Below are 23,696 nucleotides of genomic sequence, written 5' to 3'. Positions count from 1 at the left end.
AGTTCCTTGTTCTGGTTTGGTTTGGTTTGGTTTACGGGGTTTAACGTCCCAAAGCGACTAAGGCTATGAGGGACGCCGTAGTTAAGGGCTCCGGAAATTTCGACCACCTGGAGTTCTTTAACGTGCGCTGACATCGCACAGTACACGGGCCTCTAGAATTTCGCCTCCATCGAAATTCGACCGCCGCGGCCGGGATCGAACCCGCGTCTTTCGGGTCAGCAGCCAAGCTCCATAATCACGGAGCCACCGGGGCGGCTCGACCCCTTTGTTCTCGTTATGTGGCACTTCGCATATTATGAAATAACATGGAGTACATCGTCGAGTTCTTAAAAATGCTGGGTTTATGTCTTGTACTGGTAACGTGGAGTCGTATTCCTCCTACAGATCGCGGGATTGTGTACCCGATTCTATTGGAACCAAGAGTGAATAATGGCAGACAAGTGGTTCAGATAAACCAAGATATAACACTCATGCTTCAAAGAAGTGAAGTGTTTCTGAGCGACTTTCTCTTCACATACCATTCCAATGGTGAGCCAGTACACTGCCTTGTAAGTACAAAGTAAATTACTACATGCAAGATTCGAGTCAATGGACGTTAAATATTTCACGAACCTTAACTCATTCATGCAGATGAAAAAGGATGAATATGAGAAAAACTTGTACCATGACGAGCAAAGATTGGCATCTGTTCTTGTCGACATCGAAAATGGCGTCAAAGTAGTAAGTACTGCTTTTTTCTAAAACACCCCCACCGATGCGCGCTGAGCCAATCAAGTATGCGTTGTGCTTCTACCACACGTCAGTGAGTTGCTTTCAACTCGGGGTGAAATTTTTCCGAGATGCATGACAGCACCTCTGTATTTTTGCGAATGTCAATAAAAAAAAGTTGCAGAAGCCATGATCGACCCAACTTGTGACTTCCGCTTAGAGTATAATCTGTATAGGGACCAGCGCACTTGCATCCACCTGATTCATCATGATATATTGTACACTGACCACTTCTTACAGTTACGTGTGGTCAACCTAGAAAACGTAGAACACTTCGCTTTTTTTTTTCGTCTGCAGGCATATTGCACCATCACGCAGGTCGATGAAAACTGAGCAACATAGCGCTAAACCCCATCTTTCCAGAGCAAAAGAAACCAGACGGACGGAGGGAGAGTAGACGCCCCGGACGCTAGACTTCAAGTGGATTTTATTCCACTGAAAGTAGGCCTTTATACACACTATTCGATGCTGGTGACCCCTAGCGCACGAATATTTTTCGTGGACAGAATGACAATCATTTAAAGCAGCAAGAACAAACAAAAGTTAGTTCCCGACGACTCCGAGCGCTCGTTATGTTACACTCGGTAAAAAAGACATAGGTTATCCAAAGCCAAACTTTTCCGTCGCATCAGCCACCTAAAAAGAAGGAAAAATACGCAGATGTGAAAGAATGAGCAGGAGTTGCCGGAAACGTAAGCCTTTACTTCTTTTACCTGGTATGAATGGTTATGATTATCGTCCTTTTCCAGAATCATATTCGTACGCTAGGGGTCATCAGCGCTGCTAAGTGTCTATAAAGGCCTACTTTTTCTGGAATAAAAATTATTCGAAATCCAGGGTCTGTGGTGTGTATTCTCCCTCCGTTCGTGTATTCTTTGTGCGCTGTAAAGGTGAGCCATAGCTCAGCTAGCCCAGCTACCTACGCTTAGAGAATTGCGTCTACATCGGAGCTCTGCCCTCAGCGACAATGCAACAAAAACCTTCTAAAGCTTTCGTGGGAAGCTGTAGAAAATTATGTGCATTACTTTTTAGATGAGTTATCAACATGATTTTAGGAGCAACAGGGCGACTGTCGCTCATATTGTGTCTACTGTTATGAATTTTCGCGAGTGCATGATGTTTCCGGTCAAACCGATGTTCCTAGACTTCCGTAAAGCATTCTGTACGGTGCCACAAGGGACGTTGCTGTTTAAATTAGAAAGAATTGCACTACACGTAGTATAACTCAATGGATTCAGGCATATTTTACATTAAAGGTTGTTCATCTGCCGCACTATGGGTTGTTTCCGTTGTTAGGGCGTCTTTTATTTTTTTATATTTATTATTTGGTTGATTCAATATTGTACCCGTCAGATTATTTGCGCATGTTCGTGCTATTTTTAAAGAGGTGTTATCTAGAGATGATCATGCTTTGTGGCGTACGCTTGAAGGGGTTGACAAATGGTGCAAGATATGGGGCATATAGCTTATAAGGCGGAAAAAACGAGGCTTATACGGATCGCTAGATAAAGGACGCTCAAAATTTTTTTTTTCCTGTTGGCTTCAGTATGGTTAAATTATGGAGTTTGAGTCCTATAACTCCCTCGGTGTCACACTTACACTCTTTAGTGGTCGACACACATAGTAGACATATATATTAGAAAACAAAGGTTTATTAGGCGGAAGCTTCAAAAGACTCTGATTGGAACAATCTTAACTGCATATAATGCATTTACTATGTCCAAACTGGAATACGCAGAAGTAATTTAGAACTGCCATACTAAAAAAGACATTACTCGATCTCAATTAGGGTGAGTACAGAAAAAAGCCATTTCGTTTATCTCAATACGAACACCATGATTCGCTTCACTCATGATGAAACAGTCCGCATTCGTACACTAGAAACGCGTAGAAAGATTAACAGGTTAGTGTTTTTACATAAGATTCTTGCAGATAAGAGAAATATAAACTCTATTGATTCTATAAAGCCATCTATTGCGCAAAGAACCGAACTCACCATTACACCATCCCAATTTTTGCGCCAACGAAAGAATTTAAATGTAGTGTCTTCCCAAGAACCAACGCAGATTAGAGTTTCTTGCCGGTAACAGAGATTGAATCGAATTACTATGTAAAAGAGCTTCAATATAAATTCCTACAATTTCGTTTGCCCGCCGCGGTTGCTGTGTGGTTATGGCGCGCGACTGCTGGCCCAAAAGACGCGGGTTCGATCGCGGCCGCGGCCGCGGCGGTCGAATTTCAATGGAGGCGAAATTCTAGAGGTCCGTGTACTGTACGATGTCAGCGCACGTTAATGAACCCCAGGTGGTCGAAATTGCCGGAGCCCTTCACTACAGCATCCCTCATAGCCTGAGTCGCTTCGGGACCATAAACCCGCATAAACCAAATTTTGTTTGTTTTGTAGGGTGTAATTCTGTATATTTTGCCACGGTTTTTCCTACCTTTTGTATATATTTTTTGTTCTTCAGTTTCTGGGCATTATGCTTCTGTATTCTGCCAGCTATGTTCTTGAGTTATTTATTATGCCTCTCCTACGTGGGCCAATTTGACGTGTAGTATTTGTAAATGGTTTAATTTGTTTTGATTTCTGGGGTTATGGCTATGAGGGACGCTATAGTGGAGGGCTTCGGATAATTGCGACGACCTGAAGTTTTTTAGCATGGACTGACATTGCACAATAAACTGATCTCTAGCATTTCGCCTCCATCAAAATACGACATCCGCGGCCGAGATCGGACCAGCGTTTTTCGGGTCAGCATCCGAGCACCATAGCCAGCGAGCCAGCGCAGGTGTTCCAGTATTTGTAAATAAATAAATAACCCTTTCACGCTCCATTCGTTGTTTCTATTCAAATGAAAAATTTTCTGCCTTAATAGTATGCCCAGGTGTCATCAAATTCAGTGCGTTAGTTTTCGAACGCAAAACACGTACCGCTTATTTCTGACACTTATGTACAAAATTTCATTCAATGTGCCGTAATGGGTAAATTTATAACGCAGAAATGTTAGGATTTCTCAGATAAATACCCAAGGCGTCGTGGAATCGCTTTCTGCTTCAAAGATGCACTTGACCCCAGAAATTAGCAGAAAATTTTTGACATTATTACTGATGGCGAAATCTATGTGCTTGAAAATGGCGGATGTTGTATTACCGATGTCACTGCTTTGTGAAAAAATATTTACTGTGTTCACTAGATGGTACAAAAGATTGCCCCTGTCACAGCATGAAGGGCCCTTAAAATCACACAAAACAATGAAATCAATTTCAGGTATAACACACACTGACGGAAAGCTGAGTTCGCTTTGTGCACAATTGCGTACGTAGCGCGTTAAAGAGTTGAGTACACTGGTCTTATATACACACCTTGAAATTTCTCTGTATGTATGTGTAGGCGTCCATTTATTGTGCATGAGCTTGACTTCATCTTTTGAACCAAAATCTGGAGTAACAAGTCAAGTATATTGGCAGGATAAAGGTCCTAATAATGCTTAAATAGCACTTTCTCCTCCCTCATGATATGAACAATATACTCCCTTGAGCCACTTGCGTCTGCTGCTTCTCTAACCATCTTCAAAGGGCTTTTGTCGAAAAATGCAGCAAAGCCGTTGTGAGGCTATTATGACTGCAGTGTGGCCAGGAGTCAGGCGATGACGCCAAAACCTCCCGTTCTACTTTAATTTCAGAGCCTTTGGAGGGTTTACATTTAGAACATTCATGTCGCGAACACAGAGTATTCAAATGTATCAAGGGTTTATGTACTCGCTGAATACAACGAATGTCATTTTTGTTAACGAATTCCAGTTTAAGCGTACAAAATGCAAAACCGACTCGATTTAGGAATTTTATAAACACGTATAATGAGCCCAGTGTGAGTCAACATGGCCTAGACAGCTACGCCGCGTCAAGCCTGAAACTCTCTCACCAGAACTGTCTAGAACTTACGTCTCTGTCTTTTTCAGTGGCATGCCTTTTGACATTTGCAAGAATGGGATAACAGCCAAATTTCTCATAATATAAAGGTGCCTGTATGTGAATAACGCTGATCTTGAGTTGAGTTATTTTTTTCCTACACTGCTAATTTTCAGGAAGGAGTACTTAGTGACACACTGCGTATAAAGCCTTTGGCAAGGATGAGCAGATCAGATGACCGGCGAATCCCTCACGCACTTTATGATATTGAACTTCCCCCCACAGCAAAAGAGAAGAGTAGACAATGCAGTAAGTTTTTTTTTTTTTTGCCTGGATTTCCAGCGTATTTAAGTTTGAAAGAAATTTCATTGTGCAAGAAAATTTGCAGTCAGATTCACTGCTGCTGAATCTGTCAGCTGCAGAATGCATTTCGTTCAGATGATAAAACAAGTATTTCGGCTGTTACCCTCTCGCCTTGACCAGCCTGTCAAGGGAGGATGTAACTGTAGTGACATCTCTAATAATAACATCCGAGTAATAGCATCCTTAACGACTGTTAAAACTGATGGACGAAAAGTTGGGCATGTTAATTGTTCATAGTGCATACAGTAGCGCAAAAAAAAAACTAGAGACATAACAAAGGCACACACGAAACCACTCTTCGTGTGTGTTTTTCTTCTCTAATTTTTTCCCGTTGCCGTACCCGTTAAGACCGTATTGTACGAAGATACTATTTTCCACCATCTAGCTAGCTTCGTATCTTCTAATTGTTACCTGAATTTACAGTGCGGACACATTTATTAAATTTCTGCTCCAAAACAGCGGACAACAAATCTCGGAATGCAGCCATTAAACGCACTCTGCATTAGAAAACAATGTTCCATAAAAGCACGCAAAGCGAGTTTTCAGAAAGAAACAAACATATTTCGTTTGATGATTGTCATATTCGAGTCAAGTTCGTGGTATTTGAACCGAAGCCGAGAGATAAGCAAACCAGCTTAATCCAATCATCAGTAGCAATTAAAACCACGACTGTTCAAGAACAGCGCTGTTTGGAATTACAAGACACGTTTAGCGATGGCAGAAAAGAAATGTGCATTCTACCAACTGAAATTTCATACCACTGCAGAGGAAAAAGAGCTCCAAGATACGTGCCGTGATTTTGACAGCAGCAAATGCTCACGAAGAAATCCCGGATGCAGGCTCTGCCAGATACAAAAGAAAAGATAAGCACAAAAAAGGAACATTGGTGTAGAGAGCTCGGATACAATTCCGCCAGCGGGCACGTCCCACATAATCCAATTGGAGACACTGATGATCCGTGTATCATTTTTCTTGTCAAACTCCACATATCCATTTTTGTTTCCTGTTTCTTTTGTAGTGAAAAAAAAAACTTCAGTTGGAAGCATGTGCTTTATCCATTCTTGTCTGTTTGCATTAACTGTGTGCGTGTAGCAGCGCTGCTCTTGAACAATGCTATTCAAACTAACCCAATCTCAAGCTACCATACCATAGTATCTCCTCAGTAATCGCACTTCTTACAGTTTTATTTCGTTCGCATTAGAGCGGTCAATTCAAGCGAAAATAACGAGCGCCGTCTGTCAGAAGCCAGTGGCAAGTGGCGCACCGGCCGCGATGGACAGGTGGCTACGAACGAACGTAGCATACTACATATACGAATTTAGTATAGTGCCATGGGTATAACAAACACCTCGCATATAACGAACTTTCGTTTGTTAACCTCGCATATAACAAATTTCAGTGTGTTAACCTCGGATACACCAAACCTAAGTATGAAACCTCACTTTCGTGTAATACCTCGTATAAAACTAACTTTCATATCTGGACAGTAGATGTAACGAACTTAATGTGTTTTTCCTCGGATATAACGAACTTAAGTGCGTCAATCTCGGATATACCGAACGTTTAGCTGCTATACGCATTCAAACAATCTACCAAGGATCGCCTAAAGGTTTTTTATTATTTATATGTTACTCTAGGCGTCTGGCGTCTTGAATCGTTTTGTTCCCATTTAGTAACGGGAACTACTCCCTCCCTCCTTAAATGCCCTTCTTCGCTCCATACTCTTTATATGCCGCTTGGAAAAAGCGAACCATTGTTCCATATATTTAATGCGATTTCTTGCGAAACAATGCCAAATTCCGGAACCTTGCTTAGTTCAGAACGTTTATCAAATGTTTGCCCTAACTATCAACATTTGATTTGTTCACTTTTGTCTTTTGCTGCTGTACACGTGTCATTTCGGATTTGTTCGCTTAACACGCCTTTCCCATTCCAATTTTATTATGCCCTCCTTGCCGAAGTTTCAGCGCCCAGTGCAAAGAAAATCGAGAGAGGACTGCAGGCGGACACTCGGTCGTTAGCATTTTCTACTTTACGGGTCTGACTAACAAAGATGGCTGTAGCATATCTGCACCATGCATTCAAAACCTGTGCCAGCTAGAGAAATGTAGGCCAGACATGCTCCGCTCTGCCAACCTAGTCGCTTCAGCAAAAGCAGATTTCATTTCTTTCGCACTACACTGTTGCAGACCGAAAGCCATCTCTGGACCAAGCTCTGTTAGTTAGAATCATTTCATACACTTATGATATTACCGTCAAACATCTGCTGGAATGTTTAAAAAAACTTAGTTTGTAACCAAGCCACAGGCTCTTATAAACACATATTATAAAACTAACATAGTCTTCAATAGAAGGCAAACTGCTGACTATAACTGTAGTTCTACTAAGCTAAGCGTAGACAGCTGGGCTAGTTGGTTCACAGTCGCAGTCCTTCACAGTCCTTCGTCCGTGTTTTTAGTGCGCCAGAACGATGTTTCATAATGCGACTGTTCTACTAAGGTCACGTAGGAACTAAGGCGGCTTCTAAGAATGTCCATTTAGTGCACTGGAAATACCGCAATGGGATACTATTCCGGTAGGTAGTTAATTAATTTTCACGGAGCTCTTATTACACACGCAGTAAAGACAAAGGCGGTGGGCTTCCTAATGTGATTTTTCCGTGAAGTCATGCTACATATTTTTTTGCATACAGCGCAATTGGCGTGGAAGTCTTCCATGCTCTTTATTTTCTTCTGCTTCGTCTGTCCATAATATTGTGACGAGGACGACGACGAACTGTGCAGTGGCGCGGGTAAGAGCGCTCGCGCTTGGCCAGCGGCCATTAAATATCACCTCATTGCCATCGATCATCGCGTCTCCTTCTTCGGCTGGCCGCCACGTAACAATATGCTTCTCATTTTTGGGTATTTCCCTTCATGCTGCGCTGCGTATTTTGTAACCCATCGCTAATCAAACATCATCGCTTATTTATGACATATTCTTTGCTGTGCTTCAACTAATTTTCAATATATAACAAAATCTATTTCAGGGACGAGATACCACGCAGCCGACGAAAACTCTTCAAGCCATCAAAATTTCAGTGTAGAGAGTCGAGAGGCCCAGCAGGCTTCAGGTTGGATGCTGCATTTCTTCTGGCTTAAGCGATTTGAAGTCAAGGCGGTGAGAAAAGTCGCTAGGGATCTCAGAGATCTCGTCAACTCGGTTCGACCGAAGCACTATCACCTATACAGCAATCGTTACGACTTTGCATTGTATTGTTTGATTCTGAAAGGAATCAGTGAACCTTTGTGCTGTTGTTATGCGAGCAGACTGCAACAACAGAAGATTAGCAAAACAGCACAGGCGAAGTTCGCAGCCTTTGGCCCAAAGCACCGTTCACGACACGCAAACCTTCTGCATGCCATGTCGGAATGAAGGTGCAGCGATTCGTGTATCTAATCCTGAAGGCCAGAGACTGGCGTTGTGCGCAGCGGCGTTGAAATATGAGGGCGACTTTTCGCACATTTCAACACTCCTTCCATCTCTCCTATTTCGCAACTACCATAATATATTTCATTTTCCATGGCGTGTATCCATTGTCTAAGGTAAAGACCATAACAGCGTTTGAATTCATTTTCAATTTTTTTTGGGGGGAGGGGGCTAGGTTTCTGAGCATCTAACGCGCTGCCATGGACGATTGTCAACCGCAGCTTTAAAACGAATGATTAATCGCAATTAAGTCATCTTCATTAGATTTTGATTGTTGAAGCGAAATTAACACCAAAGTAAAACCATTGAAAATCTACGTCCACCAAGTAGTAAACTACGCCGCGTTTGATGATTATCGCAGTTCCAGAAATTTATTTCCAAAGCCTTTCAAAACGCACTTTGTTAGTTTACCAAAATAGGGTTTTGTATTACCGCACCAGTCCTCATTTTTTCTCATTAAGTTCCTTGTGAGAGTTCTATGTTCTATGTGCGGCCAAGAGATATTTGCGTTTTCATGCACAGTAGCAAGCAATAATCTTCTGATGGGTATCTGTCCTACCCAGCCGAATGATTTCTCCTGCCGCAGTTATCTTCAAGCTGCCTGCATGTTGTCAGGGGTCCTTTCCTGCCGGAGTGCGACCATTGAAGTACATTAGTTTATTAAAATTCAGCGCCAATCACTGTCTCGATAGGTACGTGAAGACAAGAAAAACAGGCGCAAAAGAAGTTTTCGAGCTTACTGCTAGAAACAATTAAGACCATGCTCTCCTCAAGGCTAAACCAATATCCTGTTCCGCATAATTGTGCAGGTAACTAATATAGTAAGAAAACATAAGTAACTTGACGTCATGCACCCGAGTCTAATATAAATTCTTTCGCACTTGTAAGAAGATAAAGCTAGGCTCTTCATGCGTGATGTACGGAGGGTCTGCTCATGAACTTCTCTAAATGAGAGGTAAATGCTTGTGCAGTAGCAACGGGCAGTATAAGTATATGTATTGTGTGTGTTTATTTCACTGCTGGAGCCTAAAATTCCAGCACATGTATCTCTACTGCAGTGAGCTTCGGAAGGCATTCGTTCCACTTTCCTTCATTGTGAAGGAATAAAGATGACGTCAATCTCTTAAAACATGTGCATAGTAACAAATTCTGCCTCATATTTCGTTGCACCATGTATAAAGGCGCGCTCACACTAGCGGGAAGCTTCCCGCAGCGGCACAGAGTCAACGTCGACGCTGCCTCGCAGCTCCTCAGAATGACGCTCACACTGCGCGCGTTTTCTCGCTGCCGTTGTCTTGGAATGTGGAGAGAGGAGGCACTGAGGGAGGACCCGAACGAGCAGAAAGAGAAGGGGATAGTCACGTGACACCAGAGAAGACTGGAAAGCGCACCCTTTTCCCGCGTCGTCTTGATCGTCTGCCAGCTCCCCTCCCGTCGCCCTTTTTGTCTCGAGGATGGCTGGTTCGAGCGATGAGCTGCTGGCTACGGTAAACGTACTTGTTACTTGTTTCTTCGCTGCTTCTGCACCGTCTTAAGTCGCATGTTCATGCTGTCAAAGCAGCCGCCGAGTGCCCGGCCGGCCGGCCGGCCGGACGCGCGCAGCCTCCGCCTCCGCCGACGGGGTCACTGAACTGGGACCGACGTCACGGTTCACGGTTGGCACCCATTGGCTGTTCTCGTCAGCGGCACGGGAAAACCGAACCCATCGCTCTGCGGGACGGCACAGCAGGCTGTCCGCGGGAGAAAAACCGGCTTGTGCGGGAAGCGGCGCGCGGAAAACGTCCTGCGTTGCGCGTTTTCCCGCTAATGTGAGCGCGCCTTAATTCGCGAAACAGGGCGAATGGGGACTGCGCTGTAATGATTCTGTGTTTAAAAATTTGCAAACACAAACCAAAACTTATCGGGGGTACATTTGTTAATTTCAAGTCATGTTGCCAATACATATTTATCTCTCACTTCGACACCTAATCTAATCCGAGTCATTTTCTCTCAGACGAATGACCAGGAATTTTCGGTTACAGTAATCAGTATGAAGGGTTAGATAAGCACATTTTCCTTATGTCTAGCTCTTTCTTCCTCATAGACAATGGAAGCCTACCGAAAGTTATATTCCCTGAAATTTATATTGTAGTAGATACAATGTTTGCGAGCGTATTTTGGTGGGATGAACTGGCTATAACGTCATACCTTGCAGTATTCCTAAACGCGGTAAGTATATCCTACATATGTTTTCCCTGTGTATGATTAAAATTTACCTTCATTGTTCATCCCGCCCTTGACGTCGTTATAGCGTTAACCGGCTGTCAGGAATGCCATTATTCTTTAGCGATAACTGCATTGGCTCTCTGATACCATTCCATGCTACTGCCGGTAAAGACGTCAGATGGGTGCTGCGAAGCAGAACGCACACTGTGGGTTTATGGAAAAATATGCAACGACTGAAAACAACTTGTACAGTTGCGACTTTTATTATTGTTACGATATACTGTATAAGTCCGAGCAACTTAATTTATGCCGTCCAGTATTCCAAAAAAAATATTTATCGAAAAATTTCATGTTAATCCCAAAAAGTAAAGTTTATTTCGTTTTCATATAATTTCACGGCCACAGTCAACATACTCTGCAGCATACGACCAAACGCATATGCACTTTCGCCGGCTGAGAGTGAGACAGTTACCCCGCCTTTCCTTTTTTCATAGCTAGTTACCACGAAAAACGTGGGGGAGATCAGGATTCTAGGAGGCTGGTGACCGACTTGCATTGCGCCATCGATAGTAAAGCTGATAGGAAAGCGAAGACTCTCTCTACACAACAAAAACAGGGTTCCCTTGGAATGTGCTTGTATTATATCTCGGCGACGTGGGGCTGTGACTCCGGTTAGAGACTGCAAAGGCGCTATTCACTCCCTCCTTTTATCCCTTCCCTTACGGCGCGGTTCAGGTGTCCAAAGATATGTGAGACAGATACTGCGCCATTTCCTTTCCCCAAAAATCAATTATTATTATTATTATTTTTGTGTCGTTCACGTTAAAGGCCAGATTCTCTGTGTCGAAGTCCTCTCGCGTTTTGCGCATGGGCAAAGATGTGATCCATCGTGCAGGTTTGATTCCAGCTGTTTGCGCGAGAATTTTTTATTTCAGCTCAGATAAAAGAAACTGCTCTCAATTGCGAAGTCATTTTCTGAAATTTTGCGCATGTTTGTCTAACAGGTGAATCTACGCTTCAAGATTCTTCAACATCCCAAAATCAAGCTGCGATTGGTGGGAATCACGGTGTCGATGGAGGTATTATTTACTTTGGGTACCAGGGAATCCTCGACTAACTCTTGCGACCGCGCTGATGACCGACATGGAAATTTCCTTTCTTTAGAATGAACCATATTTAGCTAAGTTAACAAGCGGCCATATTTTGGATGCAAAGACATTGGAGAATTTCAAAACTTATTACAAGGGAAGGATAGAATATCAGAACTCGGACCTGCTGTATTTATTGACCGGGTAAGTAAATGTCATTAATCATTACCCGCCGATGATTATAAAGGTTTCAAGCGGTGAATAGGCAAAGAGTTATTGGCAACACACGACAAATGTACTGAATAAGTGAAAAGTATATCTCACTTCATTCAGGTAATATCCCTAGCCATATTAAAGGCAAGGCATTACGATTATTATCGCCATGAGAAACAGTGCACTATGACGTGTAGCTTTGACTTCCCGTGAATGCTTGACATTCATTACATTACCGCGCCACGTGATCCCACATAGACTCTCGTAATTTGCATTTTCACATTCTAGGCTTAATTTATTCGGCATTTCTTGCAAGATAAAACTTTAGGACAGCCACAAAAAAGTTGCTTTCGTAGTTAGAGTAGGCCTCTGTTCTCTTTCTTTTTTATTGGCAAACTGGCTGCAGGGAATGTTCGTTTTAAATGGCTCAATGTGTTCCAAGCTATGCGCACACTAAAAGGTAAATGCGCATACGCAAGTAAAGTGGTGAGAATGCTTGTTTGGAGCGCTCGATCAGGGCTGCGAGAGCGAAAGGAAGCGAAATTTTAGAGCAGGTACTGAGTTTGACAGAAAAAAACTCGCGCTCGAGCGCCGCCAGAGAGATATACAAACCGCGTAGGCACCACCACATTACATTAGCAAAGAATCTGCGTTTAAATTTACCCTCATTTCCGCGTCAGAACACTGCTCGAGCGCTCTAGACAAGCGCGCTCACCTTTGTGGCGTCATACAGTATGAGCAGTAGCAGCCGTACTTGCTTCCAGTGCACGTGCAAGGCGTCCCCCATTTGTCTCCAATCAACCTTGTCCGATGCCAGCCACGGCCTCCACACGCCAACGAATATTCTTACCTTTGCTACCAACTTGCCTCAGTGTCCACCCTCACAAAACTTCTTCTTACAGTTCACTCAGTTACCCTGCCTGATCATCGATTACGTTTTCCACGCTTTATGTTCCACCAAAATTCATTTCCTCCCCTATTTCCGCTAACATATTCCGCACGAAAGCTTGTACTCTGTTTCACGCTTCTCTCTTTCCGCCACTTAAAGTTGCCCCTGTCACTTTCCTTTCCTTAATGCGTTGCGCTCTTATCAATTTTCATTCATTCATTCATTCATTCATTCATTCATTCATTCATTCATTCAAAATTTATTTCAGACAACGAAGAGGTTGCCCAGGGTGACGTGGCAAAAGGCATACATTGCCTGACGAGGCCACGCCACCCGGATGACAGGCGGCACCACTGGCTACACAAAATCAAGAAGAGCATTACATAATAGAACACACTTTCAGTATTTTTACACAATATATTAAGACATCTTTACAAAACACTGGCTTTACAAAACACACACAGCAAACATTAACCAGAATTCGACCAGAGCAATATTTACAAAACATACACTAGTGAGAGGTATACGTTAAGTTTTTATCTTTAAGGTTCATTTATGAGCATTGCTTTAATTAACATTTTGTATTTACGTATAGAGGGGGTAGTGCGTGCAGTATCCAGAATAATAGGGTATTGGTTAATTAAGTCAGGAATTTGCCATCCTAACCTCTGAAAACCATAATTTGTGCGTACACGAGGTGTTTCCATACATTGTTTTCGAAGTTCGTGTGTGCTAAGTTTAGTGTGATAGGTGGTTTCGAAGGTTATTTTGTCTAGTTTGTACTGGCGTAATATTTCGAGACATAGTTTGTATGTGTGCAGTTTACTTATTTCTAATATTCCATAAGACCTAAACAAAGGCCGGCAGCTGCGCAATAACTGTATTTTCCCAACAGCTCGTAATGCCCGCTTTTGAATTGCAAGGAGGGAATCTCGATTTGTCTGCGTCGTCGTTAACCACACAAGGGAGCAGTAGCTTAAACGGGAATGTATTAATGAATAGTATATTTGCCGCTTTACGGACGCCGGGAGTTAATATCTCAGTTTGTTTAAAATGCCAACCGCCCGACAAAGATCACTGCGAAGCTGATCAACATGCGAGTTACAAGAGAGATTTTCTTGAAACAAAACACCTAGAAAAAGAATTTGTGAGCACTGTTGCAGCTGAGTGTTTTCAAAGTTTAAGTTTCGCCTTTTCGTTAGTTTCCTGTTTTCAGCTTCACGCCTGAGAAAAGGGGAGCTGAAAATTGAAAACCCTCCCTCTCTCCTCAGCCGATACTCAGTGTAATTCAACGACGCAGCTAGCGCGACGCCAGAGCCATCGCCAGGCCTAACGTAATAAAAAGCAGAAGGTGCTGGCAGCCAGAGTGTGTACGATGCCAGATACTTCGAGCGGCCGAAATTGGAGCTGAGAGGAACAATTAAGTAGGTACGCAATACGTGCGCGCCAGTTGTAGTTCTCCTAGTGCTATGGTCGACGACGAAGCTCTTGCCAACACCACGCTATGTTCTTAACTGGGCTAGTTGGTATGTGCATTCCGACATGGTAACTAGCGCTAACAAGACACGGACATTCTTATACGTCTTTGTTTTTTTTATGCGGACACTAACAAGTGTGTACACATGATATATTTCAGACGTGACATGGCTTTCTACAACGGCGACGTACTTGAAACATGGGTTGGAGGTACGCTGGTTTTCTTTAAAGTACGCGTGCAATATTACTATGCTATTGCACTCCTGCATAGACGCAAGTAGTATCTTTAAAAAAGCAGTGTATTATTCTTGTTGTGTATGCTGCTGAGAATATAGCGAGAGAGAAGCTCTTTAACGAAAAACGAAACAATTACCAAGCGTTGAAACAGCGCTGACATGCTGCTCGGCGTTGAGGAGGGGATTAAGGAGAGAAAAGCGGAAAAGAATGACTGCAGAAAATAAAGAAGCAAAATGACAAAACAGTATAAAAATACACAATAGCGTACTTTTCTGAATTTTGTATCGTTTTCGGTATTAGGCGAACCCACACACGCAACATCTCGGCCACTAAGTGAGCAAATCAAGTTTACTTGAGTTTAGACAATTTTGTCGCATATGCTGACGTTCTTGAGGTCGTAGACATTCACTATGCGCCTTGGCAGCATGTTTGACGGACTGCATTATAACGGCGTACTGAAAGACAGCAGCGCGTTAAACAAGGACACAAAGAAATAGACGCAAACGAGCGCTGATTAACTTTTGAAAATTTTATTTCGAAACAAGGAGTATCAATAGGCAGCAGTAAGGGTAAAAAAATGTGGATCGCTCCATATTCTCCGGGAATCAGTGTCACAAAGTAAAAGGATTATAAATGAGAGCGCAAAACTAGCTAAAAACGAAAAGAACCGACGCTGTGTAGAGTCCTGGCCGGTAAAAACATTAAAACAAGTAAGAACAGGTAAAAACAAGTTAAAACGATAAAACACGCGTGCAGAAGGCTGGGTAAAAGGGTTTAGATTCTAGAGGCACAAAAAAGAATAAACAAATAAAAAATTGAAGGGGGCAATTAAACTCCACCGTAAAAGCATGGCGTGACAGCGTTAATGGGTTAATGCATATATATGTAGAATTCGTCATTCTCTACTTAACATTCATAGATCCCTTGGGAGTTCTTATACCACTCCTCGTGCAGTGGTGCAGTGCTTAAGCGATGCGCCCCTTCCCTGCAAGGGCAGGTGCCGCAACCGGTGGGGCCTCTGAGACACAGGTTGTTCTCCCCGAGAAAACTTCAGCGACCATCATTACTATAACTGCCGCCTGCCAAGGTGCGCAGTTTGCTCACAATCTGGTGGGCACGTTGTGTTGACTCCACAAGGTCACGTGACCTAGGTGGCCCACCTTACACCCATGCTGCTTCTCAGGGGACTTGTGGATTTTTTTGTGAATTTTTGTTCACGATCTACGAGGCCGACGACGGTGTCGGCTTTTCTGCAAGTCGCGCTCTTCAATTCTATCCACATTAAAACGTCAAAGAAGGGATTGAAGGCCATTATAGAAACAGGAGAACAGCGAAATAATTATTCGTGAATGCAAGGACATGTGGAAAGGATTGAGCAGTTGCCATGTCACCCAAAATTCCAACTCCTTCCAAGACAGAGAAAGTATGTGCGGATATATTGGTCATTGGCATGATGAATCTCGAGTGCTGCTATGATTACCCGAGATAGCCTATCTTGTCGTCCGCTTATGATGACGCCTCTGCCTATTCAGCGCTCGTGCGCGTCTCTGTCTTCCCGTGTCTTTGTTTTGCGCTCTGTTTACTTTTGGTATGCAGTAACAACTAGCCCAACATATTGCTATTGTGATTAGAACCGCCTTCCATCATTATGCCCGTATTCCAATTCCTACCATCATTTAAGTCATGGCGCGTACATATCATAGGAGGCGCTGCTCAAGGCGTTGTCTGCTTTAGTTTCGTAGCTGGAATGAAAAAAAAATGACGCCGTTCGGTGTTTATCCTGAAAAAGAGGAGAGAGGAGGCAGAGTGCAGGACTTGCAAGCAGGCCTTCATTATAATAATTCAGAAGGAAAAGAGTTACTGATTGTGCGTCTGTTTTGCATATCACTCTAAAATTCAAGAATATTTTTAGCATCACTGCGGTGCGCACAGGACTGTGGCACGGTGAAAGCGATATGTAGATGGTTGGGACCTCCGCAATTCGTCGAGAACACCAGCGGTGTTCCAAAGGCCGCGTCATTGCAAAAACAAAACACTGCACGCGCTGTAGCTCAAACTGCTGTTCTTCATCTGTTTCAACAGCAACGTACCCTCTTGGCCAAACGTATTCAGGCTGTCCTAGTCGCCTTTTCAGGCTACCAGTAGACTAATTCTCATCTAGATGACAATATTGATGATAGAGATATGCAACACAGAGGTTATCATCGCGGCCGATAAAGGCTGGTAACACCAGCTTCACCGCTCCACAACCAGCCCGCATTTTGTTCGTGGTGATGGCAGCCGACAAGGTTACGTTAGGCAAAGACGCTTCGTCTGCTTGGCGCCCTGCATGCGAAGCCAGACAAGCGCCGCGTGCAGACGAAATGACGGCTCGCTCTTAAAACCGTCGCCTTCAAGCGCTCACCGCTGAACTTCCGCTGCGCACCTCTTCCTTTGCGACCGAATGCACATCTCCCGCAAGGCAGTGGCGCTCAATGGCAGCCGGTTTATGCCTTTTTTTCCAGTCGGAACGTTCAGACGCATCTGCTCGCGCAACACCACGCCCTCAGGCGCCATCTCTGCGCAGTGCGATATGAAGGCAACGGACTTGTAGGATTCGCTTCAGCTTAAAGAAGTAAATGGAATCTCGTTTCGCTCTATATCTCTTCTAGTGTCCATAGAAACTCGTCAGAGCGTAAAACTATGACGGTAAAGGATAAAAAAAACACTTCTGCTTCTCACCAGTGCACGACGAGTGATGAGTGCGATGCCGCTCTCGAAATGATTAACACAACAATGACGTCACGCATGACTGCCGCTGCCACTGAACTGCCATAGAATCAACGCAGGTAGCCTGAGTAGCCTACGAATGATTGGGAGGACCCGTGGAGGTGTGGAGGCGTACTCTGCATCAGGGTCCGGGATAGGGCCCCTGGCAAGAACTCGGTTGCCCAAATTGACTTTCGGCAGAGGGGAAAGTCCAAGGTAGAGTAGACTTGCCCCCTATCCGGCTGCTTTCGCGCTGCGGAATCAGTATTTGGGCTGTTGAGGGGCGCTTTTACTCAACACCTCAGCGTATGTGTAGTGTTCGCACAAGCGTGAGGATGAAGACGATCTATATGCGAATTCAGGACAACCTTCGTGTAGCAGCCAGCGCTGTAAAAGTATGCTATACATTCGAGACGTATGTTAGGTAACAAAGAATTGTAACTTTGTCTAATAAAATTGTCCTCCTCAATCAGGTTATGCGTACATTGGCGGGATGTGCCAGGATCAAAAAGTAGCCATGAGCGAAGACCGTGCGCCAAGCTTCTACGGCGTCTCCGTGTTTGCTCACGAAGTAGGACACACGTAAGTGCTAGGCTGACGCCTCCCATAAAAACGAGCGTTAGTTCTGAATGCCAAGTATTAATTTGACTAGCTAAAGCTACGTTAATTGTTTGAAACAGGTGCGGATCTGCAAAACTTATGATAGTTAGAGGAACAACTTACTGGAGGATTATGATATTGGGTGGTGCGAATTTTCACCGCAGCTGCTGAGATGTTTTAATTTTTTATATATTAAGGCAAAGAATTTTACAACGACATATATATGTAGAATTATAGACCAGACTTTGTATTTTCTTGGCAAACTTTCTGTTCAGTGTAACACTCTTGTCACTGTCCTTAATAGTCATGAAGGAAGCCTTGCGATCTGAGAAGTGGCATGCTCGATGTGTTGGGCCAGTGCCCGATTCTGAATGACCAGATCTATGCATGCATTTCGGAATGTGGTAACATCAGTGGGAGGAGTTACGGGGGAGTGGAGCGGGATCGCTGGATGCTGGCGCCGGCACTGCTGAGCCTCTCCTCGAGTTGTGCGTAAAGCAGCCGCGACAGAGGAAACTCATTTACCAGATTAATCGCTCATTGTGAAGAATCGCCTGAGTCAATTTTTCTGGTTTATCGTCGTCTTTGGCTGAGAGGCTGGCTGTGCACGCCATGCAAGCCGACTGAAGGGCGCCATCACCTCCTCCTTCCATGCTAACCACCTGCAACCCCCTGAGGATGGTAGCCACCCGCTGCTTACTACGGTCCTCAACGTGGACTCTTAGCCCAAGGAATTGGCGGCTAGAATCTGCGCTGTAAAAAATGCATCCAAACATTGGCAGTTCGATCTAAGCAAACCGACCCAAAAAGGCTATGCTAAGTTCTTGCGTGCCACTCGCGTAGCAAATTGAATCGGTTTATTCGTGATCCACTTCCACCAGCCTTCCGGATGTGCCAGATGTAACACTTCAAGTTGCGCCTTTTGGATGAACCACATAAGTGCACATAACCACATAAGTATTTTTGGCGTTCAATATTTTGAACCACATTTCCGATTAAGAAAATTTCAAAACTGTGCTGACCTTCGATTTTGCCAGCCTTCAATTATGCCGTATAATCTTGGCCCCTAAAATCTAAATGAAAAAGTTGATTAGTTAAATTTAATTATTCATATAATTATATACCTGTATCTGGTAGATAATGTCCGCAAGATGTAGAATTCACCTGCGCTAAGCGCATTGTCGTATCTCCCACGCCTTTTGAATGAAAAATCTGTACTGAGTAATTTGAAACATCCAGTTTATAGCTTTCATAGGTGCGAAAAACCACTGTACTCAATCGAAACCTCAACATTCATGCAGGTGTTCCCGAATCAGGGTGTAGAAGTGTCTTGTGTAAAAGCACTGGAAGATATCTGTTGCGGCTGCACAGCCACCATAGTCCTCCATAAAGACAGACAGAGTGTAGAAAGGCGCAACATAAGAGGCGGTTGCCGCGGGAGCTGTCACGAAGCAGGAAAGGTATGTGGCGAGAGCGGACGAATCGTCAACGGGAGGATTGTCTGCATGGAAGGAAGGGGGTTTGGCAAGACCATGGGAAATCGTAACCGGAGGAAGCTAAGCACGAGAACCACACGGAGGGTGGTAGGGCGAAAGAAGGTATGACAAGGGTATGGTGAGAGAAGGAGAAAGGCATGGGGAGAGCGTAATGCGCAAGCAGTGTGTGGCTGCCACGGAAACTGCCCGAAACGTAGTTACCCTGGAAGCAGGAAGGTTACCATGGAAGCAGAACGGCATGACGAGAGCGTCCGAAGGGTGGTTACCGTGAAAGTAGGCGGAAGAGTATAGCGAGACCGGAGCAATATAGCACGGTACATTTGCGGTGGCAGCTGCGAAGCGCGCCGCCTAAAGAGGGGGTCGTCAATGCCACCGCGCGACTAGTCGATAAACGTTGTTTGTGTGGAAAACCATGAAATGCGCTGTAGAACTATAGATATGACTTCACTCTCATTACCGCTACCTAAACAGATCATGAAAGAGCAATACCTTAACTGTGACTGAATCTCGCGTAACACAGTGGTAACCGTTCTGTCACTTTTTCTTTTTCACTTATATTTCGCATTTTCTAACCCCAGCCTAGGCTGCGCAGATGATGGATCCCCGCCGACTGTACCGGGGCTCAGGGGATCAGAGAAATGTCCAGGCAGCGATGGCTACCTGATGAGCCACACAAGGATAGGTGAAAACAAGTACCGATATTCGAGTTGTTGCCAAGAAGACATGAGAAAATTCGCAAGGTAAACCTAAACAAGCACAGAAATTAATCATCACCATTCAACTTTTAGTACCAGAGACTAAATATGAGAATCCACAGGAATGTTTTTTTTTTTGTTAAAGGTGAACCCAATCACTGCCACACAAATCATGCTCCCGGGCGTAAGGTCATATACAGGAATAGCCAGTCAACAGAAGTAACCGATTCAGAGGTATATGGAGAGCGAAATTATAAGTGCCGAGGACATTGAAGAGAACACAGAGTACTGGTCATAATATGCAAATATGCGTTCGAAGCCAGCAAACATTACCTCTCCACCTAACAGCGCCTTTTGCTGAAGGAGCGAGTTTCCACTTGAGGTTTAGTAGCGGCGCACACGACGGGTGCCTTAGACCCCGGAAAAGAGAAAAAGAGAGGCCGTGTGTGTGTGTGTGTGTGTGTGTGTGTGTGTGTGTGTGTGTGTGTGTGTGTGTGTGTGTGTGTGTGTGTGTGTGTGTGTGTGTGTGTGTGTGTGTGTGTGTGTGTGTGTGTGTGTGTGTGTGTGTGTGTGTGTGTGTGTGTGTGTGTGTGTGTGTGTGTGTGTGTGTGTGTGTGTGTGTGTGTGTGTGTGTGTGTGTGTGTGTGTGTGTGTGTGTGTGTGTGTGTGTGTGTGTGTGTGTGTGTGTGTGTGTGTGTGTGTGTGTGTGTGTGTGTGTGTGTGTGTGTGTGTGTGTGTGTGTGTGTGTGTGTGTGTGTGTGTGTGTGTGTGTGTGTGTGTGTGTGTGTGTGTGTGTGTGTGTGTGTGTGTGTGTGTGTGTGTGTGTGTGTGTGTGTGTGTGTGTGTGTGTGTGTGTGTGTGTGTGTGTGTGTGTGTGTGTGTGTGTGTGTGTGTGTGTGTGTGTGTGTGTGTGTGTGTGTGTGTGTGTGTGTGTGTGTGTGTGTGTGTGTGTGTGTGTGTGTGTGTGTGTGTGTGTGTGTGTGTGTGTGTGTGTGTGTGTGTGTGTGTGTGTGTGTGTGTGTGTGTGTGTGTGTGTGTGTGTGTGTGTGTGTGTGTGTGTGTGTGTGTGTGTGTGTGTGTGTGTGTGTGTGTGTGTGTGTGTGTGTGTGTGTGTGTGTGTGTGTGTGTGTGTGTGTGTGTGTGTGTGTGTGTGTGTGTGTGTGTGTGTGTGTGTGTGTGTGTGTGTGTGTGTGTGTGTGTGTGTGTGTGTGTGTGTGTGTGTGTGTGTGTGTGTGTGTGTGTGTGTGTGTGTGTGTGTGTGTGTGTGTGTGTGTGTGTGTGTGTGTGTGTGTGTGTGTGTGTGTGTGTGTGTGTGTGTGTGTGTGTGTGTGTGTGTGTGTGTGTGTGTGTGTGTGTGTGTGTGTGTGTGTGTGTGTGTGTGTGTGTGTGTGTGTGTGTGTGTGTGTGTGTGTGTGTGTGTGTGTGTGTGTGTGTGTGTGTGTGTGTGTGTGTGTGTGTGTGTGTGTGTGTGTGTGTGTGTGTGAGAGAGAGAGAGAGAGAGAGAGGGACCATAAACCCCAAGCAAGCGCTGCACCAGGGATTCATTTTTTGCCCGGAAAGCTCAGAAAGAATCTTCTGGTTTCGTGCGTTATCCTGGTAGTCGAGGGAATTATGTCTAGAACAGCTCCGGTCCAAGTTACCTGGTTTGCTTCAATCGTCCAGGCCAGCCTGAACGTTTAGATAAGGAGCTGGACGCGTTGCTAGTATAGCCTGCCATGTGTCCCGTTATGTTTTCTCCGAAGTCCTTGTCTAAGCATTCGAGCAGGCTTCAACCCTTCTTGGAATGCATGCAGGTGAGTTAAGTTGGCTAGAGTACGCGGGTGCTTGAGAGGGAGGAGGTGTGGAGTGGATGCGTTAAAGCTCCGCTCCAAACGAAGAACAAAAATTCTGCGACTTTTTACCGAGCTTCTTATTATTTATTTATTTTTCAGAAAGGAGAGCTCGAAGTGTCTAACACAAACAAGGTTCAAGAAGCGCATAGTTAAAACTGGTCTCCCAGGCGCCCACACGACGCAAGAGGAATTTTGCAGAAGAGTCTACCCATATGTGTTAGGAGTACACTATGATAAGGTATTTATAATAAATTAGTACACAACGTCATGTGCCTTTCCAAATTCAAGTAAGACGCCCGGTTTTATTTTTGTGACTTACTATTCGTTTTCTTAGGAATATGGCGTGCAAGACTGCCGAGTTCGGTGCCAGAATGCAACCGACCGGTATACGATCAGCGTTGTGGACGGCACGTCTTGTGACGTGCTTAAAAACGTAAGAGAAGTAAGTGCGTACATCCTTGCTAGCATGTTTCGCAGGGATCTAGGGCTGATGTACTTTAAGCGTTATAAATTTTTCTGTGCGCAAAGATCTGATAAATTGACCATGGCCAAATAGTGGTGAGCCCTTAGAAAATAAATGAGAACAACGCTGTGGCCTGTCCCATGGCGTGGAGACGTGGTTGTGCCGGTTCTTCTGAAAAGTGACCGGCCTTCCTCCAATGAGCTGCAGTTGTCGACTTTCAGACTTCCCCTCAAGTCCACACAATCACAGAGGCAGTTTCCAAATCACTTGTGTCGCTGCAAGTCCCGCAACGTGGCGTTAGAGGGAACAGTCGCACAGGTCAAGGAATTCTTGCGCATGTTTCGGTTCATGACAGACATAATACGCCCAATCTGCCAGAAGGTTTGCTGATGTGTGCATTTGAACTTTTATGTGGCACATCCTGCATGCTAAATTCGAGTCAAATTGGTCTCCAGAAAGTTATTTTTTTTTTGTAAAAAGGAACAATTATTTATGCACTAAACCTGTGTGTGCGCAGTTGAACACCGTTCTCTTCGAGAGGCTCACTGCGAGTATGTTGCATTGCACATTTCATCAGTGGCAAGATAATCATTCCATAATCTGTATTTTTCTCGCTTTAAGCCATTGGCTTCTTAAAAACCTAGAAAATAACGGGACAATTTCAAAAGTTACTAGAAGTTACTGCGCAGCTATCAGTAGTTAACCGCTGTTGACGACTCGTTATTGACTCCTTTCTGCTTAAGTAATAAATAACGGGCCCTTCATATCATTGTATATTTTTCCTTGCACTTTGCTTTTTTTCTATTATTCGTCTTTTTTCAGGGATGAGACATACCCTAAGATAATATAATTCCTTCAGCCCTCCCATTCATTCATTTGTGTGTGTCATCCTCTTATCAGCCGCAATGCACCACTGATAACTGCCATTTTCTCCTTCCCAGCACTGCGTTCTCGGGAAGTGTGTCGAGTTCAAGAGACGGCTATTACGTCGCCTGAACACAACTTTAGATATGTTTCTGAAATCTACTGTTCGACGTAAACCAGCAAAATAAAATTCGTTGAGATTTTTTTCCCTATTGTATCTTTTTATTTATGTAGGTTTTGCAACAAAAGCATTTTCTTAAGCTTTGGGAGGCACTAAGGCTGTGGCGTTCGGACGCTGAGCCCCAAGACAGCAGGACCGAATTCCGGCTGCAGCCGCCGCATTTCGATACAGGAGAAAAAGCAAAAGTGCCCGTGTTTTGTG

The 23,696-nt window shown here is 44.3% G+C and overlaps 1 protein-coding gene across 1 annotated transcript; it reads left to right on the top strand.

Moving 5' to 3' along the window:
• The first annotated feature begins 305 nt into the window (after positions 1 to 305).
• Positions 306 to 23,278, top strand: LOC144094472 (A disintegrin and metalloproteinase with thrombospondin motifs like). The gene is made up of 13 exons (XM_077628401.1): positions 306 to 548; positions 631 to 720; positions 4,854 to 4,986; positions 8,069 to 8,152; positions 10,592 to 10,716; positions 11,718 to 11,792; positions 11,878 to 12,005; positions 14,540 to 14,589; positions 17,838 to 17,946; positions 20,039 to 20,200; positions 22,087 to 22,225; positions 22,322 to 22,429; positions 23,273 to 23,278. The coding sequence occupies exons 1-13, from the start codon at positions 306 to 308 to the stop codon at positions 23,276 to 23,278; spliced, it is 1,452 nt and encodes a 483-aa protein (XP_077484527.1).
• The last annotated feature ends 418 nt before the right edge of the window (positions 23,279 to 23,696 follow it).

Source organism: Amblyomma americanum, chromosome 6, assembly GCF_052857255.1.
Source record: "Amblyomma americanum isolate KBUSLIRL-KWMA chromosome 6, ASM5285725v1, whole genome shotgun sequence".
Lineage (NCBI taxonomy): Eukaryota > Metazoa > Arthropoda > Arachnida > Ixodida > Ixodidae > Amblyomma > Amblyomma americanum.
The sequence above is the reverse complement of the archived record's forward strand: the minus strand, read 5'-3'. Positions and strand labels throughout refer to the sequence as shown.

Bases quoted from the DNA above. Each gene is read 5' to 3' on its own strand.
- LOC144094472 (XM_077628401.1), top strand. From the start codon at position 306: ATGGAGTACATCGTCGAGTTCTTAAAAATGCTGGGTTTATGTCTTGTA. The intron at 14,590-17,837 runs GTACGCTGGTTT...CTCCTCAATCAG, and splicing joins ACTTGAAACATGGGTTGGAG to GTTATGCGTACATTGGCGGG. The intron at 20,201-22,086 runs GTAAACCTAAAC...TTTATTTTTCAG, and splicing joins GACATGAGAAAATTCGCAAG to AAAGGAGAGCTCGAAGTGTC.